The sequence below is a fragment of the Corvus brachyrhynchos genome, unplaced genomic scaffold, assembly GCF_000691975.1.
Source record: "Corvus brachyrhynchos isolate BGI_N302 unplaced genomic scaffold, ASM69197v1 scaffold346, whole genome shotgun sequence".
Taxonomy (NCBI): Eukaryota; Metazoa; Chordata; class Aves; order Passeriformes; family Corvidae; genus Corvus; species Corvus brachyrhynchos.
The window spans coordinates 5,692,330-5,707,212 of record NW_008238644.1 but is presented as its reverse complement, the minus strand read 5'-3'; the positions used below and the strand labels follow the sequence as shown (position 1 = coordinate 5,707,212).

General features: G+C 46.1%; 1 protein-coding gene and 1 long non-coding RNA gene across 3 annotated transcripts in view; one reads left to right on the top strand and one right to left on the bottom strand.

The window, feature by feature from the left end:
- The window catches only part of LOC108447472, a 7,582-nt gene extending 7,300 nt beyond the window's left edge, over positions 1 to 282 (top strand). The window contains exon 2 of the long non-coding RNA XR_001863054.1: positions 30 to 282. This is a non-coding gene — a long non-coding RNA (uncharacterized LOC108447472). The remainder of the gene's footprint in view (positions 1 to 29) is intronic.
- A 5,875-nt stretch (positions 283 to 6,157) lies between these two features.
- Positions 6,158 to 14,883, bottom strand: part of RLIM (ring finger protein, LIM domain interacting) — a 16,909-nt gene continuing 8,183 nt past the window's right edge. Inside the window, exons 2-4 of one of the 2 annotated variants that reach the window (XM_008636218.2) lie at positions 13,852 to 14,040; positions 12,951 to 13,034; positions 6,158 to 12,125 (exon numbers count right to left, since the gene is read on the bottom strand). In XM_008636218.2, the coding sequence (XP_008634440.1) occupies positions 10,591 to 12,125; positions 12,951 to 13,034; positions 13,852 to 14,020 (1,788 nt within the window). In that variant the 5' untranslated portion in view covers positions 14,021 to 14,040 and the 3' untranslated portion in view covers positions 6,158 to 10,590. The remainder of the gene's footprint in view (positions 12,126 to 12,950; positions 13,035 to 13,851; positions 14,041 to 14,883) is intronic. The other variant, XM_017737586.1, reaches the window with a different exon arrangement.

Below are 14,883 nucleotides of genomic sequence, written 5' to 3'. Positions count from 1 at the left end.
GTGTGTGCCTCCCAGATTGATCCTGGGAGGTGCCCAGGCCTGCTGGGCATCCTGGGCAGAGCAGCAGAGCCAGTGGTCCAAATGGAGCTGCTCAATTCAATGCTGAAATCAGATTCTGAAGCTTAAAATTATTCCTTTTTTTCTTTTTTTTTGCCATCTGCCCCTTGTAAGTGATTTATAACCCCTCAAAATTTTGTATCTGGAAGTAAAGTGAACGTGTCTCTTAAAAGTATGCCTATCCTTTCAAAATGTGAATTTCTGACTGTTGGAATAAAAAAAAAAGAAAAAAAGAAAGAAACCTACCCCATATTAGCACATTTTTGTAATTAATGTTTTATGAATGTTGTTAAAAAGATTTGTGTAGAATAAACCAGTTAAAAAAGAAAAGGCATCTGTGCCTTGTGTTTTGCCAGGTGTCTCCTTATGGCTGGTCGTGGGCACTGGCTCTCAGCAGCTTTCCCAGATGCTGCCAACTCTCCAGAGGGGCTGGACAGGCAAGGGTTTATCCTGGGAATTATTTTTATTAAGTGTTTGATGCACCTTGAGGAAAGGATGTTCCAAGGTCCTGAAAGCTATCAGGGAAGATGTTCCCACGAGCTGGTGAAGGGTGACAGCTGGAAGTGGATGGTCCTTGTCCCACTGAGGCATTCAGAAGTAAAAATGATTTAAAAATCCACCCATGAGAGCATCTGGGTGCCCAGAGGGGTGTCAGTGCTCAGGATGAGCTTCCTGGATGTTTTCCACTCCCCTGGGGGCAGCTTTGGGTCTGGATTTTACCCACCCAGCACCTTCAGGGACTGCAGCATCTTCACCCCGTGGGGGCTCTCCCACAGCCACAGCACCAGGGCTGGTTTTAGGCAGCATTACTATTATTTCTTCGATTTGGCAGTGGTTGAGGGGTACGACGAGGCCTTCCAGGTACCTCCTGGTCACAGGAGAATTCATCTTTTCTTGTCAATAAGAGCAGTTATGGGAGAGCTGGGAAAGATGAGGGATGGTAGTTCATGAGCGAGGTTACAGAGGCCGTGAGACACTGAAACACAGCTTTTATCCAGGGTTTTCTATTAATGATTTGTTTATGTGAGGTGCTTTAATTGCCATTAGATGAAAGCTGACACGTGCATTAATTTGATATAACTCGGGCTTTTTTTTTTTTTAATGTGCACCTCAACCCTTTTTCAAGTTGGGGGTATTTACTGCAAATAGTGTTTAAAAAAAATCCCCATCAGGAGATAAGAGATGGTAAACAGAGATTCAAAGGGAATGAGAGCGCAGCAGTGAGCTCCTCCAGAGGACTCCGTGCTGTGCATGCAGGGACAGAGCAAGGAGAGGGAAGCACAGCCCTTCACTTACAGGCAGCAAAAAAAAAGGCAACTTTAGCTTGATACCAAAATGTCTTCTTGGGATGGCTGGAAAGTTGGGGGGGAATTGGGAGGGTGCTGGGGTGTGGGGTAAAAGTGGGCTGTGCATCCATGGGGACACCCCGAGAGGTGATGGAGGGGACACCCTGCCCTGCTTCCCCAGCACCCCCAGGAGCAGCAGCTCATCACAGTCCATCCCCACAAATTCCATATAAATAAATAAATATATACATACGTACACATGTGTATTTATATATATAAATATATTTGTGTGTGTGTCTCCAAAGGTGTGTTTGTGCACGAGCCCGCTGGAAATCCCCTCTCAGCTTGGCTGAGCACAGGGCATGGAGCACCAGCCACCTCCTCCTGCTCTGCCAGGCTGCTGGATCTGGCCCCAATTCATGGAAAAAATGGGGCAAAAAGCATTTTACATCGGACAAAACTCTGGATTTTTCCACAAAAAGAGTGAGAAAAAAACGAACCAAACCACAACACATTAAAAGGATGTTTTCACTACTATAACACAGTGGTTCAGCATTTAGATATCTATTCGTACATTTAAATTGAAATATCATGGATTAAACCAAGTTAATTAGATATAATAGCTGATATTTGTGCTGCAGAACGCATGTGTGTTTTATAATATGAAATATATATCATGACAAGTATGTTTTATATATCAAATATGAGCCACATGCCAATGGTTTGTATTAATTGAATCGTTTTAAATGACATATAATTTAGACCAATATGTGCAAACGGCATTTATCTATTGATTTTTTTTTAATTTACATATATATACACGCACAAATATGTCTGTCTACAGATGTGCAGTGTGTACACGAGCTGGGCACTGCTGTGCCCGGCCACTCCGCTCCTCTCCCCGCGGCCTCTGGGCTGGCCTTGTTTTCTTTCATTGTCTTCTTCTCCATCTGTTTTCTTTTTGCAGGACTTAAATATTATAATCCTTGAGGGGGAAAAAAAAAAAAGGCAACAAAACCCCCATTTGCAAGCGCCTTTGAAGGACTTGAAGGATGCACTGAGGAGTGGCAGGAGATTTTCTTTTTAATCATCTCCGCGTTGAAATGCAAATCTTCCCTAGAGCCGTTGCCTCGCTGTCGTTATTTAAAGCAATAATTTGGGAAAGATCTTTTCCCGGGGCTCCCCCAGCCGCACCCAGGCTCGGCAGGGTGGATGGGCTGGGGGTGTCGGGGTCCCTCTAGGCCGGGACGGGGGTACCCGGCCCCCAAAGCATCGCCCGAGGGGGAGGAGAGCGCACGGGGAGCGCTGCGCTGAGCTCGGGATGCGCCGCTTTCCTTCGCCTTGGGACTGGGGGCTTTTTAAATGCCAAGGAAAAACCGCTTCGTCCCGGCAGCGGGGCAAAGCCAGGCAGGAAAAGGAGATACAGACTGAGATCTAAGGCAAACACGGCACAGGGGAGGGGAAAAGGAGGGGGGAATGAGAGCGAGGAGAGACACCCCAAAGCATCAGCAGCCCTGGGCTGGGGGCAGCCCCAGATCGTCCCGGAGCGGGAGCAGAAATCCCTTGGGATGCGAGGAGCTCGGACTGCCTTTGGAGTGGAGCGCTGTCCCTGCCGAGGCTCGGGGCTGTGCTGCCTTTAGCCGTGTGTCCTCTTCTGGCACAGGAGCCGCGCTGAGCTCCCCATCACCTGCAGCCCGCCCGGGAAAGGCGAGGAGCGTGGGGGGATTTTGGGCAGGGTTGTGCGAACAGCCCCTCCCGGGCCCCAGCGATTGTTCTGGCACGCACCTCTTCCGCCCGGCATCGGGATTCGGTGCTTCTAAATCTGTTCTCGTCTCATCTGGAGCATCGCTCAGCCCGCCCCGGCCCCGGTGTACGTGGCCGACTCTGCATCGCCCCAGCAGCGCCTGGCGCCCTCCTGCTCGGCCCCTCCTGCTCGGACACAGACGGTGCCCCCGAGTCTCTCCTGGACCTGCTCTGCGTCCTCACAACCACCGGCATCTCCGTGGGTTTGCTCCCACCCGTTCTCTTCCATCAACACATTACTGTGTTGATGTTTTAGTCCCACTCAGACGAGCACAGTTCAAAAGCCTTTTTATTTTACCCTTCAGTCTTCCTTCGGTTTAATTCCCCTCCTCTTTGCCTTCCCATCTTCTGTCCCTCACCCCTTTCCATCATTCTCCACCCCCACCTTTCCCTCCTGGCCATGTCACACGTGCAGGGAAGATGGACAACCAGCACTGCCAGACGCCAGCTGGCAGCGAGTGGCTCTCAGGGCATTTCCCAGCCTCTTCCTTCCCATAAATATTTCAATTTATTTAGATGCGTCTTTACAAATTAACACACAACCATCCCAAAGGTGCCAGCAGCAAAGGCTGAGTCATTTCCAAGTTTATTTAGGATTTATTTAGTTTAGTTTAGCAGTACCCAGAGAGATTAACCTATTTCTTCCATAGCATCTTTTCCAGCCCTTCACTTGCATGGTGAGCAGTGAATGATGCTCAGGACAGGCATGCACTGGTCCCACCTCCACTCCATAAATCCCTGCTCTGGAGAGGAACCTTATAGGCTCCTGAAATGAAGTCATTTCGAGTTGTTACCCCTATAAACCCTCTGGTACCTCCAAACCCACTGGCCAGCCAAGGTCTGGCTCTGCAGACACAGGGCAAACCCTGGGGTGTGGGTCTGGGGCAGTGCCAGGGCTGTTCCACTGCTGCGAAAGGAAAGATTAGAGCAGGTATTAAAGCCAAGAAACCAAACCAGGCACTTTGTCCTTCATGGCATTTTCTGCAGGAAACAACGAGCAAAGCTGCTGCTCCAGAGCTAAAATCCACTGGCCTCAAACTTTCAACCTGGAGAAATCACATTCTGCAAATGCCTCCTGAGAAGTCAAACCAGTGTAAACACATCCCTGCTGGACACCAGGAGCCTGGCTGGCTCCTCTCCCGGCTCTGCCAGAGCCACAGGGAGCGTGCTGCAGCCCAGCATCCCCAACACCAGCACGAGGGTACCACCTGGCAACCCTTTTCCTTGAAATCCCAGGACCCTGCTGGCACAGCGTGCCAGAGCTCAAGGAACCCTCAGCAAATGTGGGATGACTCCTGTTGGATGAAGTAATCATTGTTGAGGGGACCTGACGCCTGGATTTTCACATGCTCGGCTTAGCAGGGGATTTATTCAGGGGAACAGTTGGAGCATGTGGCAGCAGCATCTCATTAGTGTCACAGACAATGCCCCGCCAGTCTAAGGCTAAAAAGTGGGGTTAGTTTTCCCTATATAAATTTATTTTAAGAGTTTAGGGAGCCACAGCACAGCTGAGTTTAGATTTATTATGTTAAAAGTCCCAGAACAGGTTCAATCACACTTGAAACAGCTGGGGAGAGCAAGGTGGAGCAGCCAGCCTGTGCTGCTCTCCCCACCCCTCTCTTTCCAAACACTCCATCCCACTCCTCAGTGGTCAAAAAAGGGGAGGGGCCCCCAAAAGGATGGCTATTCCTGGCCCCCCCATTGCTCTGGGATGCACAAGGTCACCAAACACAACCTTTCTCCTCCCAGCCAGCAGCAGGACCAGCAAAGCGGCCAAACACACTCCCCTGAGAAGGTCTGGATATGCCATGGAAATATATCCTGAAGGGAGGAGTAAGACAGAGTAAAAGGTTACAGAGTTTAAGCTCCAGGAGGGAGGAACAAGGTTATATAAAGTTTTACAGGTCAGGACAAAGACCTCAAATGTATTAAAGAAAATAAACAGAGGGATGAAGTCAGCCACACATGAGTGCCAAGGCTGGCTTGGGCTCTTCAAGCAATTCGGGGGTTGATCAGGAGTTTTTGAGGAACAAATCCAGGGTTACCCAAACTGAATTCCTACAGGGAGATGAGGGGCTGGAGACAGAGACCAGGCAAAGAGCTCCTGATACACAAAGTGTGGGAGTCACTTCATGAATAAAGACACTGAAATCAAAGCTAACACCTGTGTTAAACACCCAGTCTCAGACTGAACTGAACACTCGAAGAGCAAGAAGCATGTGGGAATGGGGAAAAAAACCCTTTCTCCAAGAGCTCTCCCTGTGGAGAGTGAAGCTGGAGCAGAATCCTGACCCCACACATCCCTGGAGCAGCCCACAACCCCTCCTTGCTGGAGAGGAGCATCAGTGGCAGTGCTGAGGAGCTGTGACACTGAGCCCCTGCCCTGGCACCCAGAACGTCTCTTCAGGGACACAACCCCTTCCTGTCCCTCCTCTTGTACCGATGCCATCACCCTCCTCTCAGCGAGCAGCTCCCACTTCCCACCCAAGGAACAGGACTGAGGTGAGGGAAGCACAGATAATAAATACAGCTCCCCACACCCTAAAAAACTTCCTTCCCACTCAAGTGTTTGCACATACCTCAGCTGCTAATTTTAGGATGGAGCTTTTAGCCAGATGTGAGATTCTCCTGGAATCCTGACTGGATTTGCAGGGAGGTTCAGCCCTGACAGCCCTGCATGGAGCCCTGGTTCCTATGGGCACCTGGAGTCACAGCTGTTCCTTGGAAGACACCTTGGAGATTCTGCTTTTGTATCCTACATTATCCACTGCCAGATTTACAAAGTCTGGGACACAGCATGATTTATTGCTTCAGTTTTATGTCCTAATGCAATAAATTAAATAAATTCTTCCGAGAAGTTAATTCTGTACCATTCCAGCTCCCTCCTATCTGCCCAGCCTCAAGGGGAAAGGTGTATGGAGAAATAAATTCCTGCCACATCCACCACTGTGTATTCCAGTGCATTCCCACCGTAAGAACAAACCCGAGGAGTGATGATGCAGCACAAAATGAACACTTCATGCATTTTATTGAGTCTAGTTAAATTTGCATTATAACATCTTACATAGGGAACAAACTCCTCCTTAAGTGTTAGCTGGCAAACCTGGTCAAACTGTGTCCAACAACCTCTGAGTACCAGTTCGTATTAAACAAGTCCAGTATAAACAAATGTAAAGCACTGTACAAAAAAAAAAAAAAAAAAAAAAGGAAAAAATAATAAAGAAAAGTGTTACATTCACAGTGGAATTCAGGGCTTCCCAACCAACTGCCTTACCAGCAGAGTGAAATTCTGGAAAGGGGCTCAAATATTTTAGTTAAAGGGAATAAAGCCAGATATAAATCAAATAAAATTCAATGGTATTCTTTCCCCATAAGAAAAAGGAGATACAGTCTGAGAGGTTGGGAAGCCCTGGGATAACAGATGCAAACCTCTTTTTTTAACACACCACCACTTATTTGTACTTTGGGTACGTTACCATTGATTGTATCTTTTCAGCCTCCTGCTTCCCCCCCCCAGCCGAGGGTAAACAAAAAGCCTACTGTACAGAAGGGCTGGAAATATTTCTGAAGTTGTTATAAATCCCCTCCATGTGGCTCCAAGCCAACCTTCATCCAAAGCTCCTCCTCCTGGGAGAGGGCAGAGGAGCAGGCAGACATTTCCGCCAGCACTGGGCTCCTCACCTGCTCACACAGACCCTTTCCCAAACCAGGACAGTGCTTCCATGGACACAACGATCCCAAATTAGGGATGAGACGAGGGATGGAGGCTTGTACTGCAGTGTGAAGGGGAAGATCACTCCGGGAGGTTCAGAACCCCCCTGACCTTTACCTCCATCTCTTCTCACCCTCACATTCTCCATCCCCTCATTGTTAGGATGAGAGCACTGGGTTGTGCGGGCAACTGTTTATCCACTGCGGATCCACCCGGGAAAGGGGCCCTTGGACTCCCACATTTGCATAACCCAGACAAGTGACAGGAAACTGGGATGACAGTCATTATGGGCCATTGTGCCAGCTCTGGTGGGAAACCCCTTCGTCTGCAAGTCGACACAATGGACAATTACGGCTCCTTCAAACCCGGTGGGCGTCGTGTCCTGCAGCTGCTGTGCCTGCACGGCAGCGCTTCCTACAAAAGGCCTTTAAAATTCCCTGATTTCTATGCATGAAGTACCTACACAATCAAATCGTTTTTGAAACAACTCAACTGCCCCCAAGTTCTCTGCAAAAAACCCAACTTGTTCGAGGAAATAAAAAATATGCACGTGAAAGGGAAATCCAACTGGCACCAGGAATTCTGACAGATAAAGCCCCAAATAAAAAAATTAAGTGAGCACCCACAAATCTGTGAATTAAACCAACAGTAACTCGTAACTGATGTAATTATTAAAAGTGTGCGCTTGTCACACGGGTTTGGCCCGGTGACCGCTGTCATTGCTGTGGGTAGGGGTCTCTGCTGTCTGAAAGGAAAGCTCAAGCACCAGACACTCCCAGCAGGAATTTGGATGTTTGGAAAAAAACCCCCATGGTAACCACTGGGCTGAGCAATGACGAGGAGAATCCTTCGAAACCAAAATAAAAGCTGCTGGTCCCGCAAGGAATCCCGCTGGTGCTGAAGGCAGATCCCACACGGTGGCACTGTGACCCAGGCCACCGGCGCTCGGGGCTCTGCCTCTCCAAAGCCATCACTCCTGCAGATCAGGCCTGGGAACGTGCCAAAATTCGCCCTTTTAACCCTTCCTACCCCTCCAGGCACGAGTGAAGATGCTGTGTCCCTCCAAAAATACCAAAAAACTGAGCGAAGCGCTAAATACACATGTTCACTATCAAAATAATTCATTACATGTAAATTAGTCTAATTATTAAAGTGTTTCATATTTTGTAAGCAACTGAAATGTTAATATTGGCTTTTCCTAACTCCAATCTAAATTTAGATAAACAGAAATTCAATTACCCTAATTAACTGAGCTACATAAGGAAGTTTTTGCTGCAGACAATGAGCCCCCAGCCCCTTTAGCACACTCAGCGTTGTGAAAGGCAGAGAAACCACAGAGAACGTTCATCGTCTCCCAAACTGAGATTAAATTATTTGTTCTTGGTACCGTTTGGGAAACCTCCAAGATTTTATTAGTTGCTCTTGCTACAGAAAGATAAAATGTTAAGACATGCTATAAGCTGTAACAGAACTGTGAGGGCAGTTCTACCAAGGTGGAAATTCCATGGAAAAGGTGGGGTGACAGGTACCAGAGCCATGCTTCGCGTGGGTTTGGGATAGTGGGCTCCCTTCCTGGTGGTCACCAGCTCTAGTCTGAGATGAACATCTCTGACTTCCAACATCTAACATGGTACTACTCATGTTTTTCCCTTCTAATTCTACGCTCTGTGAAACTCAGAAGTGTTATTTTGCTGTGAAATTTTGGCACAGAAAGCCCAGTACCCAGAATCAACAGCCAACTTCAATTTTACACTGATGCGTGTCCAAGGAAAAACCAAACCCATGAGCTTACTGATTGTTCTGTTCCCAAAGAACCCTCGTGTTCCCTCTGCCACAATGGCGTGTCCCACCAGGAGGAAAGCGAGCTCAACAGCCAGTCAGGGTTTCCCGCTGAACCAACAACACAAAATGCACATGGAGAAAAAAAAATAGAATTTTGGGATGCTGTGGAATCATTAACTAGCTGTTGAGATGTTAAAATGGCTTAGAGCAGCAATTATAGTTTATGCACCCACCACTATAAAACACCAAAAATGTGTTTTAATTAGGAAAAAAGAGATAGGGCAGCTTTGGTTTTGTCATCTGAGGAACAAGCAACACTTCCCCTACAGCCAGCAAGAGCAGCTCATACCCCTTCAGAACTACTGCCCTGGAGTAATAAATAAAAACCACTTTCCCTTTGCACATGTAAACCAGGAAAAACCCAAAACCTTAGAGAATAAAACAAAAAAGGGGTCAGTGAGGGTGAAGGATGTTTCCCCACACACACACTCTGATGAGAGTTGAGGTACATTCTCCAATTCTCATTTGCAACACGTCATGTACAGAGTTTCAAAAGTAAATTCATTTTCATTCTGTACAATAGGAATATAAAGAGCTTGTTGGGTTTTTACTGTTACTCTCAAGAATCTGCTGCACATTTAAGTGCACTCATTTTTAAATGGAACCCAATACTAACGATGTGCTTCCCAGTTAGTACAGTTAGTCCCTGTGGCACTTGCACCACAGGCTACCAACACTGGACCACTCAACACATCCAGAGGTCACCAATACAGTTGAAGCTCGTGAAGAACTGAAAACCAACCTATCCACAGTTGTTTGCTGAAGCTACAGCATTGCCTCAAAAATTGAGAGCAAAAGCTGATAGAAAAATTGGGCACAAACCTCAGTGAATGAGCCAGTACACACGGGTTTGTATTATTCCATATCTGCAACCATACCAAGAAATAACCAGCCATTAGAACAGTTTCTAATTTTTATCTTTTTTTTTTTTGGTGGCATTACTGAGCCAAAACACTGCAATTATAACATTTAATTTCCTTTTTTTTTAATGCAATTAAATGTCTAATCCAACTGTTTTTATGTTACAGTAGCTGTTCACATAAATAGTACAGATATGCACTGCTCTTGACAGGTACACAGTCACAAAAGCAGCTCTCCCATGTTCAGTTTGCTCTCTGTGTGGTGGGGTCTGTATGAAAAGCATTCTTGATTTCTAAGCATGGTACAATTTTAATTCTTAATGCGTTAGTACAACAGTGCATTGGAAAAGTACTGAGCTTCTACAAAAAAGCTTTACAGTTTTAAAACAGATTTGTTTTTTTTTTTCTTTATTTAAACAAGCATAGGCAATTCTTATATTTCCACAACAAGATAAATATCCCAATTAAGCTAACAGCTCATCCTACAGCGTGCCATAGTGATGGGGAAAGGGCTAACATTAGTGTTATTTACACAGACATGTCCAATATTAACCCAGGAGAAAAATTAAAAGTATGTTCAAGTGTGCAATTAAATTCATGTTATTTTTTCAGAGAGTTGGATTTCTTGCAAAAATTCCTCTATGACTCATGGACATTGAGCTGGATAACTTCTCAAAGAACTCCTCAGAAGCACAATCTTGAGGAAAAACTGTTTATTGGACTGGGATGGCAAGGGCTGGGTAGGAGAAAGAACTTAATACTCTTCACAAAGAAAAAAATATTTTGAAGTGGGAAGATCTCTTTGGACAAGTGAAATTGAACACCCAAACTGACTAGAACTCGAAAAACCTAATTAAAGAAATTTTCCAATTCCCAAAGCTTGAATCCAGAGAGAATGCTTTAATGAGGGAAGATTCACTCCGAGTCATTACTATACATTGAGGTACCACTCAAAAAGTGGCCATAAAGGAAGTGACTTCTTTGCCCATCACTATCACACCGGCTGCCTGGCCATGGACTCAGCTCTCCTTTAGACAACGCTCTCTCTGTTCCCAGAAGCTAAGACTGCTCTGCGGCAGATGGGGCAGGTGGAGTTCTCCGACAGCCAGCGGTCGATGCAGTGCACGTGGTACTCGTGCGAGCACGGCAGCTTGCGGAGCTTGTTGCCCTCCGTGTACTCTGTGATGCACACGCTGCAGGTTTTCAGAGCGTCGCTCTCACCAAAATTCCTCATGGCTAGGTTGTCAATTTGTTCTTTGGTGAGTCCTCTTGGTTGGTCGTCATCATCTTCGTTGAGTAGGAAAAACTGTGCAAGGCTAAGGAATGGTAGAGAACCGCTTTCTTCAAAAGTGACCGATCCCCTCGTATTCCGGCCTTCCCGCCTGGCACCAGATGTTGAGCTAGCCTCGTGCCCACCCTCGTACACCTCCCCCGAGCTAACATCTGCATTCTCACTGCCCGAGGTGCCCCCACCTCCACTCTGCGGCTCAGAAGTCTCCACGTTCTGATTGGGAGCTGGCCCACTGGGATCTGCATCGCTATCACTGTACATGAAGTAACTGAGCTCCCCGAAGCCTGTCATGATCTGCCTCAGCATGGTCTGGATGGCGACTGACGTAGTCTCGCTCAGGCCTGTGTTTAAGATCCTGCGGATGGGAATCCTAATGGTGCTGACGTAAGTTCTCACTCCAGCCCGCTCCGAGCGGGAGAACGTGCGCCGGAAGCCTCCGCGCTCGCTCTCGTAGGTGACCGTGTTGTTGGGGGTCTGGGACCGGGAGCGGGTCCTGTTGGCTATGCTGTCCCTTTGCCGGTACTCTCCTGGGCGAACTCTTCTCACCTGGAGGTCAAGCACTATGGTGGGAGGCCTCTGCCCAGGAGCCGCGGACTCACTGGTGCCGGTACTTTCTGAAGAACCTGCTGCTTGAGGAGCAGGCCTCGTTTCAGGGGGGGAAAACAGAACTGCATTTTCACTCGGCACCTCAGTCCCCACTGTGTGCTGCCTTAACGTCACGTGCTGCCTAGTTCTAGAGCTGCCCTCAGCCTCGCTCGCTGAGGAGTGGTCAAGTGTTTGAGATGATGTGTTGTGATGAGACCTGCGAGGGGCCTCACCCACTGCATTAATAGGTGACCTACTTCTATCAGTCCTAGCCCGCGTCCGCCGCTGTTCTGGACTCCTACTCCTGGCTCTCCTCTGCCCTCTAGGAGGGGAAGCCTCCTCAGCCGTCAGCTCCTCCGCACTGCTCCTTTCTGATCCAGGCTGCCTTACAGATGGTGATTCAGACCTTGGAATTTCAGAGTCACTTTGGCTGTTTTCCAAATCCTCCCCATTGGAAGGCTCTACAGATGGCTCATTCTCAGTTTCTGGATTCGTGTTCCCATTATTACGGTTGACATTTATTTCCAAACTGAATCTAAAGTCGCCACTATTTGGGTTAGTCCGGCTCACTGCTCTCCAGGACTGGTTTCCTCGCTGCCCACTTCGTGTTGTATTTCCAGTCTGTCGGACTGAATTAAGCCAGTCTATTATAGAATCTCCATTTGAAACATCTTCTGCGGACTCTGCACCTGTGAAAAAGACAGGGAACTACCAAAATTAGAGTACTGAGCTAATTTTGGAGCCATCTTTTCCAAGAACATAATTGCTTAACAAGTGACAATTTAGAAGTGCTGAATCCTACCAAGTGCTACTGCAGTTTCATAGGCAGCGAGACAATTCTGTAACTACCAGAGCTCTTCTAAGGGAGCAGGAGTGGACATTGCTCTAATATGGACAGATAGGCTGCAGCCACCACAGAGCAAACAGGTCATCAAAAGAACACGTATTTTCTATCGTAAGTAAATGGAAAGTCACATGTCAGGCATCATAACACATCAATATTCTGTGTTTTCCTTTCCAAACAATTAAGTGATCTATCGACCATGAAACAGAGAATCAAGTTTGTCCTGAGCCTTCACCTGCAGAGCTTTATAGCAACTCTGTCTCACAGAAGAATGAACCCCACTGGTCAGCTCCAAGCATCCCCCACCAATTTCTACAGAAGGGTGACAACAAAAGCAATGCAGCATCTTTGGAAGAATGGTGAATTAAAAAAGAGGGATTGCCAAAAAGCATCCCAGAAGGGAGCAGACAGGAAGGTAATCTTTAAAAAAATGAAATGAAAAAAGAAATAAACCTAAATGAAACTTTGTTTTGATAGAAGTAAGAGATGTGTTATGAATGAAATCTGTCCCAAACTGACCTCTGCAGCAGATACCAGACATAAGGTTCACTGAGTTTTGAAACAAAGCTCACCTTGCACCTGCCTAGGCTTAACTTGTTCCACTCCTGCACTCAAGTTAAGGTCCGTACGGGGTGCTAAAGTTAAGAGTTTTCACAAATACTGTATATACCTCTATTCTCATCACTGTTTTGCTGTGGCGGACCTTCTTTAACTTGGTGTAGCCTTCTCAGCAACTCTTCTTCAGTAATTTCACCTTAGAAAATAAGCAAAATTTTCCAAAAATATTTCCAAATCATATGTATGGCAATCATTATCAAAAGCTTCTAAAGAAGGTACAAGCCACTGCTTGTGTTCTAATTAAATCCTGCCACAATGGCACTGCCAAGCAGGTTGCTAAGGGGAAGTTCAGACACTTTAGCACTGTTGTCCCAAGTTTTGCTGAAGCTGAAATATCCAACAGTTCCATCCTATTCAACAGAGATGTGCTCTCTGGTTCTGTAACCTCTACAACTGAGCAGCAATTTTTGTCATCCTACACCCATTAAACGGCTGTCCAGAGTGAAATATTTGAGGTTAACACTTCCACAAGCAGGAAAAGAAGGTTTAAATCAGTTGAGTCATGGTTTGAATTAGGTATGAACCTATAAAGAGGAAATTTAACAAGTTGATTGAGAACTGACATCAAAATGCCCATGCAAAATCTCATACCAGACTACTTACCCTGGTTACAAACTCTTAACCTCACCAGCACAAAATCTACGCACAGATGCTTAAAGGAGATTTTTTTTTCCATCTAAGGGTTCATAAGTGGAACTGGGTCAAATCTGGGTGTTCCTGCCAAGCTGTGCAAACACCAGACTTTTATATCTGATGAATCCACACCATCCTAACTATGTCTCCACAAGTCAAGGGACCACTCGAATTTGAGTGTGCACAAATCAGCAAGAAGCTACTTCCTACCATGGAACACAACTGCAGCACACAAACTGGTGAAAGGGCTTCAGGAGAACAGAAAATGACACAAACTGCAAGCAACTCTAGCAGGATGGACATAGGCAAGCATTACCTACCTGGTGTTCCTAGCAAATTGTTATCTCTCATAAGCCTGTAGTCCTCTTCACTCAGGTTGTTCACAAACTGATAGAAAGCTTCTTCTCGATCTAACCGATCCAGCTGGCTCTGACGTTGGGCTTCTGATTGATCAATACTTCCTTTATCACTAGAATCTGAGCTTTCCATCTTGATGAGTGGAAGAGTACCTAAAAAAGGAGAGAACAAACCCTTCATGGAGAGCAGTGAAATACTGCATGAAATTTAGGCATGTTTACAATGGAGAGTGAAGCACAGGTTAAAGCAGTTTGCTAATGAAGCTTTACCTAAGATCAGGTTCATCACCACGGGGATCAAAAACAAAGCATGAACCTCCTCAAGAAGTACAAACAAAACTGATGCCCATCATTACCAAATACTCAACAAAGCAGCAGGTATGAACACAGGGGATATCATCTGCCATAAGCCTTAGTCCATCTTTACACTCACATAGTTAACTAGGTGTCTGTGATTATCTGCTTTTTGCATAAAATATTCCTAATGTCACAACTGTCTCTCCAAGCAGCCTCACAGTAGTGTAGTACAAGGCACAAGCCATCCTTGAGCACGCTCTCTGAGCACAGGATTATATGTTCCTTGCTTTTTCCTGCCTGCCACAGAAACACCCTCTTCACCATCCAAGTGAATTTTAACAGAACGAAGTCGTTATGAAGAACTCAAATAAAGAAGATGCTGCAGAACACTGTGTGCACAAAAAAAAAAAAAGAGGAAAGCTTCTCATTCCCTCAGAAAAGGAAAAGGGTTTGTAAAATCAACTTTATAGTTTTACATCAAGAAAGGAATTTGCTTTCAAGTTTCAGCATTTACTGAATTACTGATGTTGATGAGCAAAATTTCCAAGACAAAACTCCAGCATATACCAGGTACACCACTGCTTTAAAGAGCTGTCTTTCATGCTGCATATTTTTAAATATAACCTTCTCATACTGTTTTTCATATTTGGATGAAGTGCTTGACAACGTCTCTCTTTCAAGGAAAATAATCGATGAATG